Genomic DNA, 25,890 nt, shown 5'->3' on the forward strand with positions numbered 1-25,890 from the left:
AACTGGGTGTGAGCTTCACGCGCATTGACTTTTAGATTCAGCGCAGCTGAATCTATTAGTATAAAATGGAGTGCTGAATTCGTGTTGACCGCTATCTCCTCTGAGTGTGAAATGATTCAAGAGCTAAGGTCTGCATTAAGTTGGCTGTTATAATGGCAGTTAAGTGGCAACTGCTTTTGAAGACTATTGATGAAGCCTAAATTGGGTAAATTGGCAATTTTATGCCATTTTTGGGGATTTTAGGGATGTAGTGTGACGTCATCTTGATCTACTAACGTAAACAACACGATCAGAATTGTACAACATTTGCTATCGAATTTACAAGTAGGCTTTTTATATATTACTGATACAACATATAAGATTCTTCAATGAGAAAACTACAAAAGAAGAAATAAAATTGATAATGATTTAACATTTACTGTGCTGAAAATTGCATGTCGATGGGCGGCGTAGTTTGCAGTACTTACTGTGGAGCTGTGATGATAGCGCCCTCGTTTTAGTAACACGTGAAGCTCGCCAAAATCGACGAAGCCGTTTATCTTTAGATAAAGGATATTCTGTTAATAGAAAAAGATTTGTTTGAAAATATTTGAACTAAAATTAATTATGCATACACTCGCGATTATCTTGACGAAAAAATCGTTTGTATCGATATGCAGATGAATTTTAAACAATTCTAATTCGCATTAAAACACCATACAGGTCGACCAATATTGTGTAGTATATAGTTGAATTCGAACAGTTGGCAGCTGTGGTTTTTAAATTCTTTTAATCTGTAAATAGTGGGATTTTATCTTATCATATGTACATGTCGTACTGATCTACTGTAGTTTGAGAATAGATAGAGAATTCATTAGAATGTTGAACTTGTTACTAACACGACCACACAATAAGAATCTTTTTAGTTGTAAAATGTTATAAACTTTATCGGTTCATTTCTAAAACTGCCAGCCGGGTCTGATATAGAAAAATATCATTGATCATGGTTTAGAAAAGTAGTGTACAGGGTAGATAGATGGCCGGCTGTTTCAACTTTAAAGCTCAGCAATGAGTGGAGAGACAAGGTATCAATTTTTTAACCTTAGGTCTTGGCTTTGAATCCTGAAAATCCGGACAGAGTTTGTATGGAACTTAGAATACTTTCTCATACAACTACCGATACAACAAGATTTGATTTCAGCTTCAACAAAAATATAAATATGACATCTGAGATGCTTTCGATTTAACGAAACCTTATAATTTATTAGGAGGCTTATTATTTATAATGATTATATGTATTTCATTTCAAAATCTATTAGGCCTACTCAAAATGGGTTATGTATTTTCCTTCTCTTCCTTGTATAAACAACCGTTTGTCATTTAAGATCTAATTACCTTATACTTTTATAACATGCATTTCCTTTTATGTCAAGTATAAGCTGATAGAGCACCTTACTAAACCAATGTATGGTCTAGTATGGTGGATATGATTAACTCCTTCAAATCACTAACTTCAGCGCTGAACCTAACAGTGCCCATGGGCACCTTGTTTTAATTTTTAACATGCCGGGAAATCCCAGGATATTTACAGGCCTACCTGAGTGGCGCCGGGTGGCTCTGTGCATGAGCCGTTTCTACAATTATCGACCTATGTAATAAGTTTTTATGGCATGAAGCGTTTGTCTGACTCACTATTTATACAATTATTGACATACTGGTAATGTTTGTTTGTGTGTAGGAGAGAATAATCGCTGGTGCCCCTTTAGAACCCCTTATGGAGAACACTGCAGGCCACATATTAATCTTAGTCTCTTGGCTCCTTGGCAAGTGAAGCCTACTATGTATTGTTAAATACCTGCTGCAGCGTTACACTATTTAAGAGGTTTGAATTTATTGCAGAATTGGAGATGTCGAGAAGGAGAACGACACTGTTGTCGCTGTTCAAAAACCACGAGAAAAATCAACTGGTACAATTGAGAAGACTAGTAAACGAAAACTTGATACAATTATGCCCCATTCAAAACGCCATCGAAAAGAAAAAGATATCATTCCGACTTCTACGCCTATTATACCAGTTACACCAGTAAATATTGCAATATGTTCCTTTTGAATATGCTAAGACTGGCTGGACACTTAGAAGTATACACTAATTTTGTGTTAGGTACGCGCTAAAACATGGAGAGGTCACTGAGGGTTAAACTTGGTCATTCGCCATAGGTTTCTTTGGATGAAGGATCACACATATAAGATATGTACGCATACATGGATATATGTACGCATACATGGATATGTACACAAACATGCTTGTGTATGTCATCACTTTTCATGTTTTAAGTGTGTTTTACATCGTGAAACCCCTTTATTTCTATGCTCCAGGCCCACTGACAGTCAATAAGCTTTAATGTAATAAACGGAATCTCCCCGACTCGGACTTGGCATGTCCATAATACTGAAAAGCATATTGTATACTTCTTTGTGTAACCTGCCTTCGAGATACCAGTCACCATATGATTTAAAAAATTTTTTCTTCAGAATATTGGTATTTCATCTGTCAATTATCCATCTAGTCCGGGAATAAATCTTCCATGTCTCTCTATAGATAAATCACAAAGGTTTCACGTGAGTATTTCATAGTTACAGGACATGATTTATCATAATTCTAGGATATGATTTAGCCTTGATATACCAGGGCAGTATGAGAGAGCCTCTCAGGGTATATAGTCAATTAATTGCGCTAGTTGGGTCCAATAGTTGTGGTGGATAACTGAACATCATTTAATTGACAATGAACTAAACATTTGAAACTTGGGATTCAAAATTTGGTGGAAAAATTGGATAGGCAGATAAGTGATTGATTCGTTAATACGTATCTCGTTGGCAAAAGTGAAATTCTATTGAATAGGTTTCATATTATCCAAATCTTGATTGATATGAGAATATTAGGGCATCCCAAAAAAATTAATTTGTCTATTTGCCGTAACCCAACCGACCCGACTTCAAAGGTACAGAGTGAAAACTTTTTTCTGGGATTCATTGAAATAAATTTTATATTTGATAAAAACAGCCAACCGAATGACCCACTGCCCTTGTATGCGCTACATATGTTTGTAATCAAGTGCATCGTGAGAAAAAGTGCCTCAAAGTGTGGCCTAGGTTAAGTTTTCTAGGAAACTGGCAGTGTTTCAATAAGTTGTGGATCATTCTAGTGAAAAATCCATGTAAGAAAAGATGATGAAATTGTATTTCCGTCGAGTACTGTACCCTTTCCTATGGTTTTTGCCAATATTTTCGAAATTTGGATTGATCGCCAATGGTTTTTCTATACGATTGCATTTGATTTTTTGCGAAAAAAAAGGGATTTAGGAAGTTAAGGGAGTTGTCACTGTCATAACGGTGAGTCCGTTCGGTTTGGGGGCTATCCCTTGTTTCATTTTATTCGGTCAATCACCGATCGCTGGTCGATCGCCGGTTCAGCCGGTTCAGACAACAGGATCTGAATCGAGTGAGCGCGGCCGTGGTAGTCGAGATACCGACACAAGCCGGCCGGCACCGGTCAGGTTTGGGCACCGGTCCGGTCCAGACGTCACCCGGTTCTGAACTTGATGCTGCCTGGATCCTTATTATACTTCGATCAGCCTGGATACTGGTTCAGCACAGTCGAGTATTAGTTTGCATTAGTCCGGTTTGGTGGCCATGACGTCAATTCTGGACAATCTTACCGGGGTTGGTTCGTTTCAGGATATGGCACTTAAGGTGTTGACAGGCGAGCTTCGCGAAATTCGCCGCCGTCCATGGGTGCTCCGACCCTGAGTCAGTTGTCTTAAAACTAGATGGAATGAACCGTATTATCCAATCTTTGACTCGGTCCGTTTCACATGTCATTCCGTTGTCAGTTCGGGGTCAGGCTAATCTTGGTTTAGCCTCCTGTCAGTCAGTTATGGACTCCAGTTCCAAAGCTCGTCTACCAGATATGGTGTCCAATTCATTACTGAGAGCTCCATTGGGGATGTCTTTGCGTCTCTTCTCCGGTTGGTGCACTCCTGTTTCCAACGAGCTGAGGAAGATTCGGGAGGTCCAGACCAAGTCCACCATCCGAACTCTGGGAAAAAGCGTTCTGGTCTGGCACCGGCGGCGCGAGGTTCGACACAGACTCAAACAGGACCAACTCAAACTTCAGCGCTTTCTCAGGCGGCTACAGATGCCGTTTGGAGAACTAGCCCACAGCTCCAATAATCGTGTCAAGCCTCGTCCGGTCATAACAGTTCCAGTTCGTATTGGGGCATGGGGGAGGCTCCAAAAAGGGAAAAACTCGAAATGAATTCTCGGGACCAGTGGGAGGTTGTCTGCAACAGGCAGCCACCCACTGGTCCGACCTTTTCGGAGACGGTTTGCCCTCTCGGGTCGTCTCATGTGGTTACCCTCTCCGTTTCCTAAAGCGACCGCGCCTGACGAAGTCACCTCCCGACATGCAGCCAAAACCAGGTCAGGAGGCCTTAATCTCTCCGGCTATCAAGGAATTGGCCGAGAAGGTCGCAATAGAACCAGTTTGCAATGAAACTTCTCCCGGCTGGTTTTCTTGGATATTCATGGTACCAATAGCTACAGGGGGTCAACGGACGGGGATAGATCAGTCATCCCTCAATCGGCACCTAGACATGCCAAGGTTCCAGATGACCAAACCCAAGGACGTGATTCAAGGGCTCCGTCCGGGTCAATAGGCAGCTTCATTGGACCTGAAAGATGCTTATTTTCAGGTTTCCAATTCACCCAAAATCTCAGCGATTTGATTCCTGTACCTCCAACCGATCTAGATCCAGATCCAGACCAAGGGTGGGGGCGCATCTGGAGAACCAAGTCAATGCCAGGAGGTGGTCTCGCCACGAGGCCACCAACCACATAAATTTCCTGGAAATGCTGGCCGTGTGGAAGGCCCTGAAGTTCTTTCACAGAAGAGTGGAGGGCCATCACGTTTGGTTAGCCACGGACAATTCAACAGTGAGGGCTTACCTTCAGAATCAAGGGGGCACTCACTCAAAAACCCTCACGGATCTGTCAGCCAAAATTCTTCTTTGGTGCCAGGCAAAGCGCGTTTCCCTGACTGTGGCACATTTAGCAGGGAAAAGGAACATGATGGCTGATGCTCTTTCTCGTTGAGGTCAGGCTATTGGGTTCTCCACCAAGCAGTAGCCAATCGGGTTCGAGACATGTTCGGCAATCCGCTGCTGGATCTGTTTGCTTCCAGGTTCAATCGGAGGTGTCCACTGTTTGTTTCTCCATTTCCAGACATGGAAGCGTGGGGGGTCGACCCCTTCCCTCTAGATTGGTCGGGGATGCATACGTATGTGTTCCCGCCCAGTCCTCCCACATTTGCTGGATCAAATGGAGAGATCAGTCAATTGCAACATGGTTCTTTCTGGTAGCACCATGTTGGGCGGCCCAGAAAGTGTTCCTACCACTTCTCAACCTTCTGTGCTACAACCCCAGGATTCTATCGAATTTCCCATCGATTTGGTCTCAGGGGAACTTTCGGCATCATCTGAACAGCCAGTGGTTAAATCTGCTCGTTGGCCATTGTCCAGCGATCCTTGTCAGCTTCAGGTTTTCGGAACAGGCTGCCTCCTTTATTGCAGGATCTAAGTGGCCATCGACAAGTACCATTTACAACGCCAAATGGGGTCATTTTGCTGGTTATAACTATCAAAGGTTACCGCTCCGCGATTTTCCATACATTGCGTGCTTCTGGACGGCCAAAAGTAGCAGCGGATCATCGGATATCCCAGCTAGTTGCAGGGTTTTCTGTTTCCCGGTCTCGGCTACCGAGGATAGTTCCCCCATGGGATCTGTCAGTAATTTCGAAGAAGTGAATGGAGGCTCCATTTGAACCTCTTCCCGCAGTGTCATTTGCGAATTTGTAAAAAAAGACTTATCTTGCTGTTCTTGGCTTGCTCGGCCCGTCGTTCTGAGATTCGTGCACTTTCAGTTCAACGAGGTCATATTGTCTTCGGGCCAGCGAAGGAATTTGTTTCGCTGCGGCCTGCTTTGGAGTTTTTTGCAAAGAACCAATGGCCAGGCTCGGTCGGTCGTCAATGGCCAATTGAAGCCCTAAAACATCGAGTGGAACTGGGTCTTCCGGACAGGACATTATGTCCTGAACTGGCGTTGTGTTTCTATTTAGATCACTCTGCTCCACGAAGGGGTACGCGGGAGCGGTTCTTTATTCCGTCGTTGGATCACCTGAAGGGTAATATTTCTCGGGACACATTGGCCCGATGGGTCTCTTCACTGATCAAGGACATTTTATTGAAAGAGAATCTTTCCTCGGAGGGAGTTGTTTCTCATCAAGTGAGGTCTATGGCTACTTCTTGTGCAGCCTTTTCAGGTGCTCCGTTGGAAGGAGTCTGTTGGGCCGCCTTTCGGAATTTCCCATCGACATTCACGTCCTTTTATTTACGGCATGTGTTCAGTTAGGCTCATTAGCATCGCTCGGTCCTGTTGTCATGGCTCAAGGTGTCTGTTCTTTTGGATCGGACTCTTTAGCCCAGATTTTTTATCTTAGCATTATCAGGATCACGAGGGGTGTATCCATGTACATAGTTTGAGCTCATGTTCACAAGTAATAATTTTGCGAAATTCAGGTGGGGGCCTCGAGCTGGACGGACTCACTGTGGCCAACAGGTCTTCCCTGTAATACAGTGCTCCATTCCGTGCTCGGGTAAGTGTTCTCTTTTTTCCCTCTTACCTTGCGTTTGAGCGGTGGTTTTTCTATCTACCTTTCCCACCATCCTTGTGCTAGGCTAGTCTAGCAAAAACCATAAGAAAGGGTACAGTACTCGACGGAAATATTACAATTTTTGGACCTAAAATTTGTATTTCCACCTTCCTACCGACTCACCCTGAAAACTTGAGTCGCTGTTCAGCAAATTAATTGGGATGGCCACAGCTGGGACATGCTGGAAATCATCGTAATAAACAGGCTTCGTCTTATACAGAATCATATTAACCCTTAACCTGCCAGCAGCTTTATTGTTAAGTCCTGTGTGTGCCAAATGATTTGCGTGTTAATTAAATTAACTCATTGAATCCTCATAACTTCCAAACTATTGTATATAGGGCATTGAAACTTCACAAGTTGTAGTTTATAGTCATAGCCACGGAATAGTGCTGAAGGATTAAATTTCAGATTTTTAATAGATTTTTGAAAGAAGGTGGTCCACTAGGTGGGGTCATTTTGGGGGCCAGCGCAAAAAGACCCCTTAGAAAGGCAGAATACTCACAATTTCATTTTACATTGTCGATATTCATAAATAAAGACACTGTAGATTACTATATCCATCGTTAAAACCTTTATTATGCTTCTTATTACAATCTAAATGTTTTTGAATCTTCATCAAAATCCCAATTACATTAAAATCGGAACTATCAAATTTATTACAGTGGTTAAGAGCCAATAGATTATCTGTAAATATAGATAAAACTCAGTATATGGTATTTGGCAATAGGGACCACCTAGGACTTAATATCTTTCTTGGAGATAAAATCATTAATCGTGTTGATAGTGCGAAATTTTTAGTTGTAATTTTTGATTGTAATTTAACATGGAAAGATCATATATCGTCTGTCTGTAAAAAGGTTTCTCGGGGGATTGGAATAATCAATAGACTCAAAAACTTCCTGCCAAATCGATAATCTCAAAAATCTCTATCATTGTTTTGTCCACTCGCATTTGCAATATGCAAATCTTGTTTGGGGTAACGCCTACAATCTTTATTTATACTACAAAAAAGGGCCCTTAGAACCATTACTCAATCCTATTGGCTTGAACACACCTCTCCAATATTTTGCAAACTACATATTTTAAAACTGGAAGATATCGACAAATTCCAAATTGGTTATTTTGTCTTCCAACAGGTTAGCCATCTCCTACCTGAAATTTTCAATCATTTCTTTAACTTCAGAAACAACATTTATAGATGTAGGCCGACTCGCAGGCCGCGGGACCTACATATAGCATTTGCTAACTCCAATTACAAATACAAGTCTGTCAAAATCCAAGGGGCCTAATTCTGGAACAGTTTAAGCACAACCCTCAAATGCCCTCAATCTCCATCAGCTTTTAAAAATAGTCCTTAGTTCTTATTTCCTTAGTTCTAAATATTGATTGATACCCTTTGCGTGGTACTTGCTTGTTCTTCCATTTTGAATATATGTATGTATCCTAATGTTTGGTAACATGTGCACATGAGAGTGAATGAGGGTGTGCATGTTGGAGTGAATGGACGAGGGGTTAGGACTAGTTTAAGCCAACTTTGGCTTTTCCTTATTCCTCGCATAATCTATTGCTGCAATGATTGATTGTTATAATATTTTCATACTGTATCGTATTGTATAATTACATATCTTTGTATCAATCTATTATGCAAAATAAACTTAACTTAACTTAAAACATCAAATTAGAAAAAAAAAATATCAAAAGTTTTGATGTCAAAATTCTTCACAATATCAAAATTAGAAATTACTTCCGGGTTTGGATTCTTGAGTATCGGCAGTTGCCGTGCGTTAAGAACTACGGCTCAACGCATTGCGAGGCTCTTGTGACATAAAAACAAACTTTAAATGCGAGAAAGGTCGGGCTGTCAACTAAAGTCGCCTACGGCAGTTCCCCAGTTTGTCGACTGCAGTCGCCTATGGCAAGGCAAGTTAAGGGTTAAGGGGGTTCAACTGTGCTATTGTTGCATTCCCTAGCCTAGTTCACTAACTGAGTTGAATCAAATCATGGAAAAGAAGTGACATTGAAGCAGGTACACAGCATCAGGAATGTATCGGACCAGGTAGCCAAATGCTTCTTGGTGCGGAGAGGCAATGAAATAAATCTGTGACAGGGATATAAATGTGGGCCCCAATGGCCAGCACTGCACCCCCGGTTAAGCGGTTTTGACATTTCATAGTTGTTTCTTACAGATAAGTGGTATTGCTGGAACTGAAAGCGAAGTTTCAATACAAATTGAAAATGGTGTGACAGCAGGTTTGCATAGCTTGCATAAAATGCGCTATTACAAAGGAGGAGAACTACTTTGGGAACATGTTTTATCAGCCAAGATCTCAGGTGTTTCTGGTAGTAGGTAAGTGGGAATTTGTTTTACTGAGCCAAAAAATTGGCACGATTAGCTTCAAGATTGCTGATTGGCTGCCATCGTTGCTGGCAAAATCACCACATTTTTTAGGTTTTCAAGGGAAATTTTGCAGACCCTTAAACACATGCGGTGCTGACATCATAATAGTGCTGCCCCCAATTGCCGCACGAATATTCTCGTAGGCTGGCAATTGAGCTGTTACATAGCCAGCCTTTGCTCATAATTGACCAATAAACATTGAGTTTGTTCACATTGTCAGCCAATCAGGAACTGTGATTCCCTGTGTGCCGGAGTGCAAATATCTCACTATAGATAGGGAAAAATCAGCTGCGAATATATTCGTAGTGGCACTAGTGACAGAACTGGAAGTACGAATATATTCGTAGCCAGCAGTGAATGTGCTTACCAATTTACTGATGTTTCATATATGAAGTTAATGTATATGTATCCCACTATGGCCCTTAGCCATAAGAAAAATGGGTTGATCGGACACAAGATGGCCATCCCATCAGAGACCAGTAGCTTACTTACAAATGGTTTGCTGTTTTCCATTGTATATGTATATGTGTATGTGTATACTGGTATAAAATAAGGCTAAGATAACCTGGACAATAAAATTTTCTTCTATGGTAAATAATCCACAAAGCTGGTCCGTTTTTATGATAATCACGAGGGTCTACAATGAATGTTTTGACAGATGGCACAAGCTAATTTTGTTGAAATGTGCTTGGTAGATTTTTTTGCTCTTTGTTCCATGGGTCATTCCCCGATGCTCTGAAAACATTTGAAATTTTTGGCGAATGACCCCAAAACCCCCAGCCGGTGGCTCACAACATAAAATGCATGTGTATTGAAATGTGATGTTCATACAATCCTGATTTCTAATGAACTGGATTAATTTCATTGATCCCGATCGCTTTGGTTTATTGTATGTATACAGTTCCAATCCATATCAATTATGTTGAAACTACTTTCTTTTTCTCGACAGGCATTTAATTTGCGTATCGTGTGAGGATTGCACAATCTCAATATTTACACTGTGTGGAAGGCGTATACTGTCTCCATTAGCGATCAATTCTAATATATCCATACTTAACACATCAGGTCATTATGTAATGGTCGTCACGTGTAAAGGAACATTATCGATCTGGTAAGAATGATCTCTTTTTGAATCAAAAGACTGGTTTTTCAAATGAACATGAATCCTATCAATAGTTTGTGAATAAATCTTACTTTTAGGAATATGAACTTATTTTCTGCTGTTATAAAGAACGAGTCCTTAGATTCAATACTAACAGGTATGTGTGAAACGACAGGTTATGAATTGGGACAAACATATCTGATCCTTAAGCACTGAACTCAAATGCCCTACAAATTGAACAAACAAGTGATTTACGTATATCAACAAAATTCGTTCGGCGTTAGGTACATTGCTGGTAGAGCAGTAACTAGGAGGAGAGTTAGACTAAAACGTCTGTACGGTGAACACGTTTCACTCAGTCTTACATGCGGCTGCGGCCTAGTGTTGAATTCGCTGGTTCGCTATTATATGCATTGAACTGCCTAACTGTGCGAACGAATTGAGGCCTAGGCCAGGTCGAATTCATTTGAATGTTTCTGATCGAACTAAAATTATTATCTTATGTTGCTAACCTGACCACATAGGGAGATTCTTTCTAGTTTAAATTTTTGATGGGCATTCTATGAGGAGGGATCTGTAGCATTTCAGATAAGTTTTGCAATCAGTCAAATATCACGCAATTGGTGGCCATCGTAGTGTCATCAGTGTTCATTCGTAAGTTGGAAAAAGGTTTTTTAAGGAAAATACCATCAGGTTTAGATTATAGTCTTGATACCTCATTATTATTAGCACTATCATAGGATACATCTCAGGGTTTCACGGTTATTGGTTTTTGTATATAGTCACCAGCGGGTGTTGAATAGCAGAATAACTTAGTATGTCCTTATTGGCACCTAGGCGTATTTCTTTACTACTATCAGTTGCGATATTGTAGCTCATGACATGTTGTATGACTATAGTGAGCTTCATGGTAATTGATTTCAGCGTATGATCACCAGGGGGCGTTGAATATTGCAGAGATTAGAATTCTCCGCGAATTTTGGTATTGAAAAATATTATTTTTCCAAATTGTCCAAAAATGATGTAAAGTATAGGGGGAGGATGATGATGGTCTCACCCAGCTGGTCCGGCGTTATCGGTAATCGGTTGAACCGTAAAAGCGTTCAGCGCCTGTTTTACTTATCGTGGCGTATTGCATTTCAATGTGTATTCATTGCAACACTGATTTTGTATCTACTACGATGTATTTTATGGATCGGTTGCAGACACGCGCGAGCGGCATCAGTAGTAATGTATATAGGCCTACTTACTGTTGCCGCGTGAGTACGTGGCGAACGCCTTCAGATATTATACACTGTGATGATTTTTAGTGAGCATTCATCGGCACATTTTAACTGCAATAATTTGGGGCTCGACCCGTAATACGTGAGATGCTGATTGTCATCGAATGAGGATGTGCCACTTTCAAAATAGCCATTACCTTCCAAAAGTAATAGTCGTTCATGGGTTCAAGATAGCTCTAAATGCTCGGAAAATGCTTTTAATTTCTAAAATTTTCTTGGGGGAGGGCCACATAATATTGATACCTAAGCCGTCAGGTGGTTCGCGTTTGTAACTGAAGTAAAAATACCGCAGATTTTATAGGTTGGCATTCTAATCCCTGATATTGAAATTGTTAGATTGTTGAGCATTTCATAGCACTTCCCAAGTGGGCATGGTGTCCCGCAAATACCTTGTCTAATACTAAGAATTGTGATATTTCCTTCAGGATACATTACATGGGGCACTTTTTAGAAGTTACTTTGGTTTGGGAACTATACCACTAAACATTTTTTGGAATACCCACTACCGTACGGTGGCGCCGCCGCGAGCCACGTGACTCAATTTCTTCCTTAGCGCCGCCATTTTTGGTGCGGTTTTTTGGGAGCTGCCGCTTAGAGTGTTATTTATATACGTGGTTGAAAGCCATCCGGTTTATATTAACGGTCAGGACAGAGCTATTCAGCCGTTTTCATCGGTGAGTTCCTTCCATTTTGATTTCTTTTACTGATACACCAATAAACTCGATCTTAAATTGTTCGCGGCCGGAGCACTCCGTTTCCGGATCCCAGCCATGCTTTTTGTTCGTCACAAATCGGTGACTTCTCGGTCGAGTAAACCACAATCCACGTTAAATTTTATTTCATTTGCACGTTCTATTATTTGCTTGCCTTTTAGCTTTTTGCGCTTGATAGGCCTAAGTGTCTGAATTGGTACCGTAAGCCGGTACCTGGCCAGTTATATTCAAATGACCTTTATTGTACCTTAAGGTTACGAAACGTCATTTACTTAATTATGTCCATCCTCCCTTTGCAGGGACTCGAACCTGATGGCATCGTTACACTCAGCCACGGCACGAACCCCTGCCATAAACGACCATGTGCGCAGTTACATGTGCACTATACGAACGAAAACTGGCGGCACCAATCAGATTGCTTGTTGTATAATCGCTTTGGCAATCAATTCCAATATTGATTCCGTTTCGTCTCTGAGTAAATTCGAACTGCAAATATTTGAAGAAATCTGTCGTAGTTTCGGTTTGGAAAGTTTATCGAGTCATCAGATGTTGTGTTTGATAACTGTTTGATAACAAAGCACACGAGAACGAACAATCAAACCATGCTTCGACAACCCGGAAATCATATAAATGGGAAAACCCGGGCGGAAGTATGGACCAAATGAAACATGATTTCTGATTGGCTGACAATGACATCACGGTAAACCTGCGCATGTATCTGCGCACATGGTCGTTTATGGCAGGGTTTCGTGCCGTGGCAATCTCGATGCCATCAGGTTCAAATCCCTGCAGGGGGAGGATGAATTATGTCGGACTCTAGTCCTGGAGATAGAAAAGCCCATTCGCAGCCACATGATGTCTCTGGTACCTCTTCCCCTACTGGCGCGGTACGACCTCCGGTAGGGGTGCAGGCCGGCATTCCCTCACGGGAGCCCTCGGTTGTAAGTTCAGTGTGGCAATCCTGTAACAAGAGGGCTAAAAAAAGTCGGTGAGCATCGGGTTCGGCCAACCGGCTCCCATTACTCTTGTTACGACAGTGGCCCAAGTGGCCACTAAAACACGGCTAATCGGTTCTTGAATCTGTTCCGTTTTTGCCTGGGTTAATCAGCCGGGTCAGGTTCAGGCTCCAGGTATCAGTCCGACCGAAGACCGGTCTGGATAGCTGAGGCAGCCAAGAAGCGAGCCGTCTTAGGCCTTAATAGATTTATTCTGTTTTAGCAAAATTATTTATATTATATTTTTAGTAATAGGCTCTACCGTTTAATGTCAGATGCTGGGACAGTAAGAGCTAGGCTCTCGGGTCTTATGAAATGTCCGGTACCTCCTCCCCTTCCAGCCCGGTTCGACCTCTGGAAAGGGTGCAGTCCGGCATTTTTTCCCACGGGACATCCGACGGAAAGGTCACTGTGAGGTCAGAGTTATTCAGACGTCGGGCCCGCCAACAGCCGCGGCACTCCTGTCTCTGAAAACATCTAGCATCAGCTGAGTCCGATAACCACAGACCACCTGTGCCTCCTCCCCTTCCAGCACGGTTTGACCTCTGGAAAGGGTACAGGCCGGCGTTTTGTCACGGGACCTCCAACCGACAGGTCATTGCAGCCGTCCTGTGTTGGGTCAGAGAATCTCTGAGTCGTCGGGCTAGCCAACCGCCTGGCATTCCTGTCTCTGTAAACCTCTCGCATCGGCTGAGTCCGATAAACTACAGACCGAACCGATGTTCAACCCACACCGTGTTCATTCTTGGTGAATAAGCCGGATCCAGTGCAGCGCGTTGGCCTTTCAGTCGGCAGTCGCTCGGTGCACAGAGCGGCGCGACCTAGGCTGGAAAAGTTCGGCATCCGGAGTCAGCTGTTGCATTGAGTGTAGCGTATGACTGACTCCCAGGTCTTGGTTTGACCAGCATGGGTCCAGTCAGAAGATGGCTGACCCACCCATTTCTCCCCGACTCGTAAGGATTCGGGGTTTCGAGACTGCTTACGTTTTCTCGCCTGAATGCTTAGCTGGGTTGACGCATCTGTTAAACCGATTGTCAGGTTTCTACCGTGTAGTGCATCAAGTTGCCTAGGGCAGGGAGCCTTTTCCTGGGCTTTCTCAAAACATTACTTTTGGATTGGTAATGTCCAGGATATGGCACTCATTAGATAACTGAATTTTCAGTCCCTACTACATAGGGAATGTCTGACTTGCCGTGTGTTCCAGCGTTCATGGATTGCTATCCAGTCCCTGGAGAGGTCGGCCTCATATTATTCGTCTCGTCGTCAAGGCTTGCGTTAATATATTAACGGCAAGACCTTCTAGATTAAAAGATTCGGTTCTAAACTCCCGTAGCTGATCCAGAATTGGCTGTTCCAGGTCCTGCTTGGGTCACACTGCTCTGCTTTTCCGATTGGTGAACAGAACATAATAGACATTAGGCTTTCTGAAAGCCATGGTCGCAGACTTTGTTCTTTATGGACACTCGTGGAGAAGCAGCCGAGGTTAAGGCAAGTGTTTGAGGATGATGGTAGAGGCACATTCTCTCACCCTAGCCCTTTCGTATGGTGCTAACTTGAGCCCACAGAGTGGCCATGTGAGTTAAGGCTTTCGTCTCCAGTTCGCTTGTGTCTCGCCTTGTGAGTCATCCTCCGGGCATAAGACTGAGAGGGTCATGAGGTACACCTCTCCCGCAACGGGATTTGCTGGGAGGGAGGAAGTGCAGGCTCTGCTGCCCGGCCAATTGGGTGGTGTCGATCGTCTTGATGTGGGCATGGAGTTTGACCTTCCAGGGTGGGGTTACCCACCCCACCCAAGCCAGGCTAGTCAGCTCTGAGAAGCGATATCCAGGCTGTCGTGCATCACTCGTTGGGGGCAGTACTGGTCTAGAGTCCTCGTTCTAGATGATCCCAGCGGTGCACCTTCACAGCAGGCCATTTCAGAGATTTTGTAGGGCCGGCTGGCACTGATCGACAAAGGGTTAGAATGTTCTACAGCAACCCCTTCCCTGGATCGGGTAGGATCAAGATGGGTGGATGTTCCTCTCGGGAGTTTGATAGACAGACACGTATGGTTAGCCACCAATAGCCAGTCTGGTCCTGTCTTCAGAATCAACGAGGCACTCGGTCAGTTATTCTCTCTGATCAGACAGCAGATATTCTCGCCTGGTACAAGTTCGAGGAATTCATATCTCTGTAGTTAAACTAGCAGGCATGAAGGATATCAGGGCCGCTCTTCAGCCCATCAGGCCTTGGAATGAATTAATTTTCTCTTCCACGGAGGTGTCAATCCGAGGGCTTCCCGCTGCCTGTGTCCCCGTTCCGACCAGTAGGGGTGGAAGATAAGACGCTTTCGTTCCGCTGAGATGGAATCCTAGCGTATATGTAACCTCGTAGCGAGCAACCGAAAAAGCGCTACTGGTTGGAGAATATGGTGCTTGGATTACAGGTCCAGAGTACCTGTCGCCCTAAAAGCATGGGTGATTGCGGCTGGTAACCGTTAAGGTTAGGAGCCATCTATAAAGTACGTACACATGGTCTAGCTAGGACCAGAGCCAGATCGTACTGAAAGCGCACAACAGGTGGCAGACAGCTATCAATCTGCACGCCCTGAGCGGACAAATTATGTCGTAAATATGTATCACTCCGATCCTGGAAGAATGATAACAGTTCTGAATCAAATCACTGTGGGACTGAACTGACTCTCTTAGATCTAATCACCAACAAGAAAGAAATTCTAAAAATGGGCTTGCTGACATGGTTGTACTGAAAGCTTGCTTGGTGGTTTTGTATTTCTGTAGTAGAATTAATTGAACTGATTACTTAATAAAGAGCCAAGAGATCGGCGTTGTCTTACATCGTTACATGAAATGTTACACATGTTGACTGGGAATCGGGATGGTTTTATTATAGACGTGGACCAAGTTAGTGCAAGCTTTTGGATAGTTGTTATTTGAATATTGTAGAGTCTTAACGGAATCTATCATCATGTTGATAATTGCTAGATTACTTATCTGATTGTGATGAAATGATTATGCATAGAAAAATTTACAGCTAAAAGAAAAAACGTGACTAACTTATGTGACTTCAGATGAAGAGAAGCGAACACGAAAATAGATAGGATCCACAATTTTTCTTTTTAAAATAATAAAGACATTAAGCAAGAATAAGTTGCATTTCCTTCAAATGACAATCCACTACGATGATCCGATTAAGTTTATTGCCACCATAGACTACCGCCCCCTGGCTCTTTGAAGAGACAGGGGACCAGTCTTCAATTCAGTTCAGAATTTATTTAACAGAAAAGCGGTTTTAAGTTTTATTAGATATTTAAACTGAAAAATATAAATGTTCATACAGAGATTTTTCAAATGGCCACTAACGCAAGCACCCAATGAAATTAAAGAAAAGTAAAAGAATTTTTTTTAAACGTGAAAGTAATTATTTCATTGTGAAATTTTAATTGTGTCAATAAAGAATGAATTGAATTGTCAGCAGCGCTATGCCGCGCATGAATACCAATTTCAAGACTGATCACGCACGCTCAACCAAGGTTGGTATGCGCTGCTGAAATAACAAAAACGATTAAACAAAATCATTAAACAATGAAAACGACAACCGATATAGCCAATATACGAAAGGAACCTAGATTTTATTACTGCATTAAATTTGTGTAAATATCACAGCCCAAGAAAGTTTCTAACGAAAGTAATCGACTCCCCAAACAGGTTATCAATCCGTGTGATCGCAATATGGGCTTGCAAGCATGCAAGCCCATGATAAAAACAGTTGGTAAGATGTGAGTTAACGTAATGGAGTTAAAGACAATATCATAAAACTGCAGTGGTTCACATATACGCTAGGAAATCGGCAGTCGGGATTGGTTGAGGGTGGAGGAGGCGCTGAACCATAGGGTCCATTCAACTCCCTGGGCAGGCTAGTTTTCTGGCCCGGGGGTTGAGTTATTAATTGCGCCAGAAAGTCTCATCTTGGGGGAGAGATCTGTTGTTCATATCTCTGAAGAAGCATTCATCGACAGCGTCACTCGTTGGTTGTCTGATCTCATTCGAGTGGTCTTTTTTCTTCGATAGGTCCGATCCTACTCACATGGTTGGTCTAGTCGTTAAGTGTTTTCTATGGCTGCTTCATGGGTGGTTTTCTATTGAAGTTTTTTTTTTCAAGTAGCTCCTGGGGCAGTGGGAACCCCTTGGCTTTTCTTTATTGAAAGATATTTAGGTCTGCTGTGTGTTTTACCAGTGATAGGCCCAAGTAGGTAATGAAAACTCTCTATTTTTAGATTTTAAGTATTTGAAGTTTTGGAATCTAAATATAGAATTAGAAGTTTAAGACACAAGGCTTCGATCTCTCTCGAGAGATTTTCATCAGGTGTGGCTCAGTTTTCATTGGCCAGGCGCTCGGAATTCCGTCTCGGGGTTTGTTCCTCGTTCCGTGTTTTAGTCTTTATCTCCGATGGATCTTTTTGATCCGGATCAGGAGGTCTGACTGTTAATTTGAGGTTATTTGTGATTTTTCCTGCTCTTTATCGGCATCTCAGGGTCAGGTCCTCTGCGGGTGAGCGGCTGGGCGAGAGTGTTTGTCAATCGGAACTCGTCCAGGAGACTCACTCTCTCAGTGCGGCAGATATGTTTTGTTTTTGTTTTGTCATGTTTTGTTTTATCTGTTTATGAATATATATCCTGATATGTGTGTGTTATATCCAGCCAGGTTTCTAGTTCGGAATCCTCGGGCTGGAGTCAGATGTCTAATCTTTACCGGGCATTTTTGCCTTTGTAGTCCAGGTTTAGCTCGGGTTTTTTCGTCCTCGTGCTATTTGCTGGGTGAATATTTCCGTCGTGTACTGTACCCTTTCCTATGGTTTTTGCCAATATTTTCTAAATTTGGATTTATCGCCAATGGTTTTTCTATACGACCCGGCCCTGCGGTATTGCATTTAGCCACCGGCGAAATCCGCCATCTTTTTTCTTGGCGTTCTCGCAGTAGAACGCGTTGGATTTTTTCGCCGTAAAAATCTGGGAATTAGGATATTAGGGAGTTTTTCACTCTCGTAACGGTGAGTCCGTTCGGTTTGGGGGTTATCCCTGATTTCTTTTTTTCCGTAAGAATTTTATTTACAAATATAATTTGATTGAATTGAATTGAATTGTTTTGATTTGTAACAGGATAATTATGCCACCCCCTCCTAAGGGTCAGCATCGTGGCGGGGAGGGATGCGGGCATTTGTTTGGCGCCTGGGACAACCACGATTCATGTGCGTCAAGTGCAGGCGCAAATCCGGTCAAATATGTGCAAGGAGCAATCCTTGCAATATTTGCGTCGTGTGGTCCGAGGACCTTTGGCTTCGGGCCGATAAGGCTCTTAAACTAAGAGATCGTCGTCGAGTTAGCAGGGATTCGTCGGTTTCGGCCGATGTGCCAACCGACGTTTCTAATCCTGTTTCTTATCGTAAAGCGGAGCGGTCGCCGGTCGTTCAGGTACGATCGGCTTCCCAACTCCGTTCACCGGGGAAGAACGCTGGTTCACCGGCACCGGTCTCCGGTCATTCACCGGTCTCTGGTCGTTCACCGGTTCGGCCGGTTCGGCCGGTTCAGACTACATGTTCGGAACCGAGCGCGCGCCGCGGTAGTCGCGAACGGCCCGCACCGGTTCGGTCGGTACCGGTCCGGTCCGGGTCGGGCATTGGTCCGGTTCGGTCCGGTTCGGCCACCGGTCCGGTCCAGACGTCGTCCGGTACAAAACATCCGGTACGTTCATCGTCTGATTCTGATCGTCGCTCCGGGGATAGAGCTCGCTCTCCCACTAGATTTAGACGCCGGGAGCGTAATAAACGAGCAAGATCTCCTTCTCGCAGATCAAGGTTTGATCGCGAGAGGGACTACGATCGTTATTGTCGGAAGTTTCGCCGTCGGTCTTCTCATCGTTCGTCGACGTCGGTTAGCGATGAAAGCGATTCTTCTAGTAGGTCACGATCCCGTTCGAGGGACCGTCACCGAAGTCGGCATGATCGTCGGGATACTGGAAAATACCTGACTCAGAAGGATTTCCATGTATTTGAGGAGAAAATTTTAAACTTGTTATCTTCGTCGCAACAAGTCGCTGCAACTTCTACAACAGGTAAGCCTATTCCTGATTGTCCGGTTAGAAGTTCGCCAGCCCACTCAGTTTTTCGGAATTCTGACTCTGAATTCCTGGATGCTGCGGTAGGGTCTGATTTCAATGAGGATCCGGTCCCAGAGGCGGCAATTCCTTCTGGGGTCGTTCCTGTCGCAAGCAATTGTGGGTTGCCCCAGACGATGGGGGCTTCCCTGGCTCGCAATGTATCTCCGTCCCGTTCAGTTTTATCCGAACCAGCGGGGGACATGCCATTTAGAGCGATGATAAGTGAGTTCTTTGTCAAGCACGGGGCAACTCGCGCTAAGCCCACAGCAGCTCCTCTGGTCGGTGAGTCAATGGAAGCTTATCGCCCTCCGGACTCCGATCTTAACGTTTTACGGGAATCGTCAGCGGTTTCAAGAGAATGGGCTCGATTGGATACGCAATTATGGGGTGAATGTCGGCCTGGAACTTTTTCATTTCCCCCTCCAGAACGGGGTATGAAATCTGGGAAATATTTTAGTTCAACCGATCCACCTATAGGCGCATTTCGCTCGGCGTATTACGCAACTCCAGGTGCTGTGGATCACAGTCATAACTGCCTGGATGCTGATTATACTTTGATCAGCCCGGATACTGTTACAGCACAGTCGGGTATTCGTTTGCCTAAGTCCGGTTTGGTGGCCATGACGTCAATCCTGGACAATCTTACCAGGGTTGGTTCGTTTCAAGATATGGCACTTAAGGTGTTGACGGGTGAGCTTCGCGAGACTCACGCCGCCGTTCATGCGGGCTCCGACCCAGAGTCAGTTGCCCTAAAACTGGAGGGAATGGACCGGATTATCCAATCTTTGGCTCGGTCTGTTTCGCATGTAATTCCGTTGTCGGTTCGGGGTCAGGCTAATCTGGTGTTAGCCTCCCGTCAGTCAGTGATGGACTCCAGTGCCAAAACTCGTCTACCGGATATGGTGTCCAATGCTTTGCTGAGAGCCCCATTGGGGACGTCTTCACGTCTCTTCTCCGGTTGGTGCGCTCCGGTTTCCGCAGAGCTGAGGAAGATTCGGGAGGTTCAGGCCAAGTCCAACCCCCGAACTCCGTGGAAAAAGCGTTCTGGTCCGACGCCGGCGGCGCAAGGTTCGGCACGGACGCAAACAGGACCATCTCAAACTTCAGCGCTTTCTCAGGCGGCTTCGGATGCCGGTTGGAGAACTAGCGCGCAACTTCAACAATCGTGTCAAGCCTCGTCCGGTCGTAACAGTTCCGGTTCGTATCGAGGCAAGGGGAAGGCTCCAAAAAGGGGCTCTTCCTTTCGGAAAAACTCGAAATGAATTCTTGGGACCAGTGGGAGGTTGTCTGCAGCAGGCAGCAACCCACTGGTCCGACCTCTTTGGAGACGGTTGGCCCTCCCGGGTCGTCTCTCGGGGCTACCGTCTCCGTTTCCTAAGGCGACCGCGCCTGATGAGGTCACCTCCCGACATGCGGCCAAAACCAGGTCAGGAGGCCTTAATCTCTCCGGCTCTCAAGGAACTGGCAGAGAAGGGAGCGATAGAACCAGTTTGCAACGAAACTTCTCCCGGCTGGTTTTCTCGAATATTCATGGTACCAAAGGCCACAGGGGGTCAACGGACAGTGATAGATCTGTCATCCCTCAATCGGCACCTAGACATTCCAAGGTTCCGGATGACCAAGCCCAAGGACGTGATTCAAGGGCTCCGTCCGGGTCAATGGGCGGCTTCATTGGACCTGAAAGATGCTTACTTTCAGGTTCCAATTCACCCAAAATCTCGGCGATTTCTCAGGATAAAGTGGAAAGGCAGCCAGTTCCAATTCAGGTCTCTTCCATTTGGCCTCAGTACGGCCCCGTGGGTTTTCACCAAGTTGGTCAAGTCAGTTCAGAAGGTACTTCAGTCAAGGGGTGTTCGACTGTTCGTTTACCTCGACGACTGGTTAATAGTCGCGAATTCGGCTCAGGAATGTCGGGAGGCAATGACCTCAGTCTTGGACTTAGTCCATCAGCTAGGGTTCCGCGTAAACAGGGAAAAATCTCAGTTGACGCCGGCCCAACAGTTCACTTATCTCGGCATGGACTTCGATCTCCGAATCGGCAAAGTCTTTCCGTCTATGGTTCGAGTGGCCAAACTTCAAGAAGCTGTAGCGGGAGTGTCCACAACCCCGAGAACAGCTCGTTACTGGTCACGGCTTCTAGGCTCCATCAGCTCCATGGGTCTGGTGGTGCCCTTAGGCCGCCTCAGAAGCAGGCGCTTGCAACAATATTGGAAGGTCTTCTGGTCTCAGTCGAAGGGCAACTGGGAGGCCTTGATTCCCGTACCTCCAACCGATCTAAGTCCGGATCTTCAGTGGTGGGCGGCCACTACGAATCTTCGGCTCGGGGTGTCACTAGCCCCGTTAGAGGCTCCAGTTCGTGTATTCACGGATGCCAGTCACCAAGGTTGGGGGGCACATCTGGAGAACCGAGTCAAAGCCGGGAAATGGTCTCGCTACGAGGCCACCAACCACATAAATTTCCTAGAAATGCTGGCCGTGTGGAAGGCCCTGAAGTTCTTTCACAGGAGAGTGGAGGGCCACCACGTTTGGTTAGCCACAGACAATTCAACAGTGAGGGCTTACCTTCAGAACCAAGGGGGCACTCACTCAGAAACCCTCACAGGTCTGTCGGCCAAAATTCTTCTTTGGTGCCAGACAAAGGGCGTGTCCCTGACTGTGGCACATTTAGCAGGGAAAAGGAACGTGATGGCCGATGCTCTGTCTCGTCGAGGTCAGGCTATTGCGACAGAATGGGTTCTCCACCAAGAAGTAGCCGATCGGGTTTGGGGCATTTTTGGCAATCCGCTGCTGGATCTGTTTGCCACCCGGTTCAATCGGAGGTGTCCTCTGTTTGTGTCCCCGTTTCCAGACGCGGAAGCGTGGGGGGTCGATGCCTTCTCTCTGGACTGGTCGGGGATGCATGCGTATGCGTTCCCGCCCACACCAGTCCTGCCGCGCTTACTGGATCAAATAGAGAGATCAGTCAATTGCAACATAGTTCTGGTAGCACCATGTTGGCCGGCTCAGAAATGGTTCCTACCACTTCTCAACCTACTGTGCGACAACCCCAGGATTCTTCCGAATTTCCCATCGCTTCTGTCTCAGGGGATCTTTCGGCATCATCCAAACAGCCAGTGGTTAAATCTGCTCGCCTGGCCATTGTCCAGCGATCCTTGTCAGCTTCAGGCTTTTCAGAACAGGCTGCCTCCTTTATCGCAGGATCTAAGCGGCCATCAACAAGTACCATTTACGATGCCAAGTGGAGTCATTTTGCGGATTGGTGTGCTGCAGGGGAAATTGATCCATGCTCACCCTCTGTAGTTCAATTGGCAGATTTTTTACTGCACCTATTTGTAGCAAAAGGTTTACAGGTCATAACTATTAAAGGTTACCGCTCCGCGATTTCTCATACATTGCGTGCTTCTGGATGGCCAAATGTAGCAGGGGATCATCGGATATCCCAGCTGGTTGCTGGGTTTTCTATTTCCCGGCCTCGGGTAACAAGGACAGTTCCACCATGGGATCTGTCTGTAATTTTGAAGAAGTTAATGGAGGCTCCATTTGAACCTCTTTCGGCAGCGTCTTTTGCAAATTTGTCAAAAAAGACTGTATTTTTGCTGTTCTTGGCTTGCTCGGCCCGTCGCTCTGAGATTCATGCGCTTTCAGTCCGACCAGGTCACATTGTCTTTGGGCCAGCGAATGAATTTGTTTCGCTGCGGCCTGCTTTGGAATTTTTGGCAAAGAACCAACGACCAGGCTCGGTTGGGCGTCAATGGCGAATTGAAGCCCTAAAACATCGAGTGGAACCGGGCATCCCGGACAGGACTTTATGTCCTGTGCGGGCGTTGTGTTTCTATTTAGATCGCTCTGCTTCACGGAGGGGTTCACGGGAGCGGTTATTTATTCCGCTGCTGGATCACCTAAAGGGTGATATTTCGCGGGACACAGTAGCCCGATGGGTCTCTTCAATGATCAAGGACATTTTATTGAAGGAGAATCTTTCCTCGGAGGGAGTCGTTTCTCATCAAGTGAGGTCTATGGCTACTTCCTGCGCAGCCTTTTCGGGTGCTCCGTTGGAGGAAGTCTGTCGGGCCGCCTTTTGGAATTCACCGTCGACATTCACGTCATTTTATTTACGGGATGTTTCAGGCCAGTTAGGCTCATTAGCTTCACTGGGTCCTGTTGTCATGGCTCAAGGTGTCCGTTCTTTCCGATCGGACCCCTTAGTGTAGAATATTTATGTAGCATTATCAGGATCACAGGGGGTGTATCCTTGTACATAGTTTGGGCTCATATCTGCAAGTATTAATTTCGCAAAATTCTGGGGGGGGCCCCTGAGCTGGACGGACTCACTGTGGCCAACCGGTCTTCCCTGTGCTACAGTGCTCCATTCCGTGCTTGGGTAAGTGCTCTCTTTTTCCCTCTTACCTTGCGTTTGAGCGGTGGTTTTTCTATCTACCTTTCCCACCATCCTTGTGCTAGGCTAGTCTAGCAAAAACCATAGGAAAGGGTACAGTACTCGACGGAAATATTACAATTTTTGGAACTAAAATTTGTATTTCCGAGTAGTACTTACCCTTTCCTATGGTGGGAATCCCGCCCACCTGCCCCGCATAGCTGTTTTTTTTTTTGGTCTGCTATGACGAAAAAAGATGGCGGATTTCGCCGGTGGCTAAATGCAATACCGCAGGGCCGGGTCGTATAGAAAAACCATTGGCGATAAATCCAAATTTAGAAAATATTGGCAAAAACCATAGGAAAGGGTAAGTACTACTCGGAAATACAAATTTTAGTTCCAAAAATTGTAATTTTCACGTTGAACGTGCTTTTAGGCTTTTGCCTTTACACATCTTTTGGGAGCCTTACCCACCGCCTGGTGCTTGGCTAATCCTTCTAAAATGTGCCCCACATTTGTATCCTGAAGGAAACATAATTTCCCGGAGTAAAATTTGTATTTTTGAGGGATACTTACTCACAGGATATTCCTGCCCGCCTTCCCCGCTCGGCTCTTTGCGCTGAGTTTCAGAAGAAATTGAGTCATGTGGCTCGTGGCGGCGTACGGTAGTGGTTATTCCAAAAAATGTTTAGCGGTATAGTTCCCAAACTAAGGTAACTTCTAAAATGTGCTCCACGTAAGTATCCCTCAGAAATACAAATTTTACTCTGGAAAATTATGATTTGAAGGGTAACTATTAAAGATGAAATTAATTTGAAAGTATTTATTTCCACTATTACACACTTTGGCTGAATTCTCTGAACATCGCTTATTTGCTCTATTGCCACAAAAGCTTACTCTAAAACAGTAAACATTTTTCCCAAGACATCAAATAATTTGTTTATGATTAATTTTCTGTATTTATGATTAATTTTCTTGTTTTTAGACTTACAGGTGACAGTAGAAGCGTCTCAGCTAACTGAACAAGGCATTCCAATAATATCGCTGTCAAATGGTTATTCATATATATTTAGACCGGAATTAGGATCCTGGTAAGGATTTATGCCGAAACTCTGTTCTTGCAACAAAATAGCAGTATCATCTGGGGCCTATTAGTCATTCTTTTACAGAATGATTTTGGCATTTCATTTAAGTTACATTAGTACTGTATTGTTATGATTCATAAAACTATAAGTCATTCTAAGAAATGGTCCCCAAAGGTATCACTTTACCACAGGGAATATAAGCAAATTTATTTCTCATCATTAACTATGAAAGCAACTGAAATTTTTTTAAGATTATGTATTGATTTTGATTGATTCTTCGATGAAATCTAGCATCTTTGTCCTACTGCATTGTCTATCCCCTCTTGCTACGAGTGGAATTCTCTACACAGCCTCTGCATTCTCATTGGCGGCAATAACCCCCGGTTTTGTTACTGGTACAGGGTTTCTTAATTTGTACCAGTTAATAAACATGCCACACTTACTGTATTATAACTATGATTGATGAATTTTCTCAGGCCACTCATTAGCCCACTTCTGACTCACTTTCCATTAGAATCAAGTTATCTTGCAAAGCTTTGAAAACACTTCGAAGGATTGTCTTAATACAGTAATCAATGTAGTTTCGAAGTAATAGGTTTCTCCAATTTTCTCCAGATAATAAGGCATTGAATGATCAAAGTGTCGGATTGTCAAGCATTTAAGTACTCATAGTGTGCAAGGTTTTGCTGGACCCCTGATATTGTTGCGAGGGCTAATCATCAACACCAGGGTATACAGTCACTGTTTATAGACTATCTTCATGATTATTGATTCTTATTACCTATAGGTTACAAGTGGCCAGTACAGCTGATTCCATACAACAAGTATCCAACCACCATAGCAGTCTGCCATCTAGAACTCAGATATTCACTGAACGAGGGCAGCTAGCAACATTACAAAATCGTACTACAGGGTATGTTATTTAGTAGTATTCAATGTTGAAGATACATCCCAGGTAGTGCCACAGACAAACATGGAAATGCTCGGAGCAAAAAAAAGTTTTTGTTCCTAATCACTATGGTCAGATTGGTCCTG

At 44.3% G+C, this 25,890-nt stretch overlaps 1 protein-coding gene across 3 annotated transcripts in view; it reads left to right on the plus strand.

Moving 5' to 3' along the window:
• Window positions 1-25,890, plus strand: part of LOC141900378 (protein HIRA-like) — a 57,695-nt gene that overhangs the window by 25,680 nt on the left and 6,125 nt on the right. For 2 of the 3 annotated variants that reach the window (XM_074787249.1, XM_074787250.1), the window contains exons 16-22: window positions 1,879-2,062; window positions 2,512-2,598; window positions 8,938-9,098; window positions 10,099-10,260; window positions 10,350-10,408; window positions 24,756-24,861; window positions 25,643-25,768. In XM_074787249.1, coding sequence (XP_074643350.1) covers window positions 1,879-2,062; window positions 2,512-2,598; window positions 8,938-9,098; window positions 10,099-10,260; window positions 10,350-10,408; window positions 24,756-24,861; window positions 25,643-25,768 — 885 coding nt within the window. The remainder of the gene's footprint in view (window positions 1-1,878; window positions 2,063-2,511; window positions 2,599-8,937; window positions 9,099-10,098; window positions 10,261-10,349; window positions 10,409-24,755; window positions 24,862-25,642; window positions 25,769-25,890) is intronic. The other variant, XM_074787251.1, reaches the window with a different exon arrangement.

Source organism: Tubulanus polymorphus, chromosome 2 (genome assembly GCF_964204645.1).
Source record: "Tubulanus polymorphus chromosome 2, tnTubPoly1.2, whole genome shotgun sequence".
Taxonomy (NCBI): Eukaryota; Metazoa; Nemertea; class Palaeonemertea; order Tubulaniformes; family Tubulanidae; genus Tubulanus; species Tubulanus polymorphus.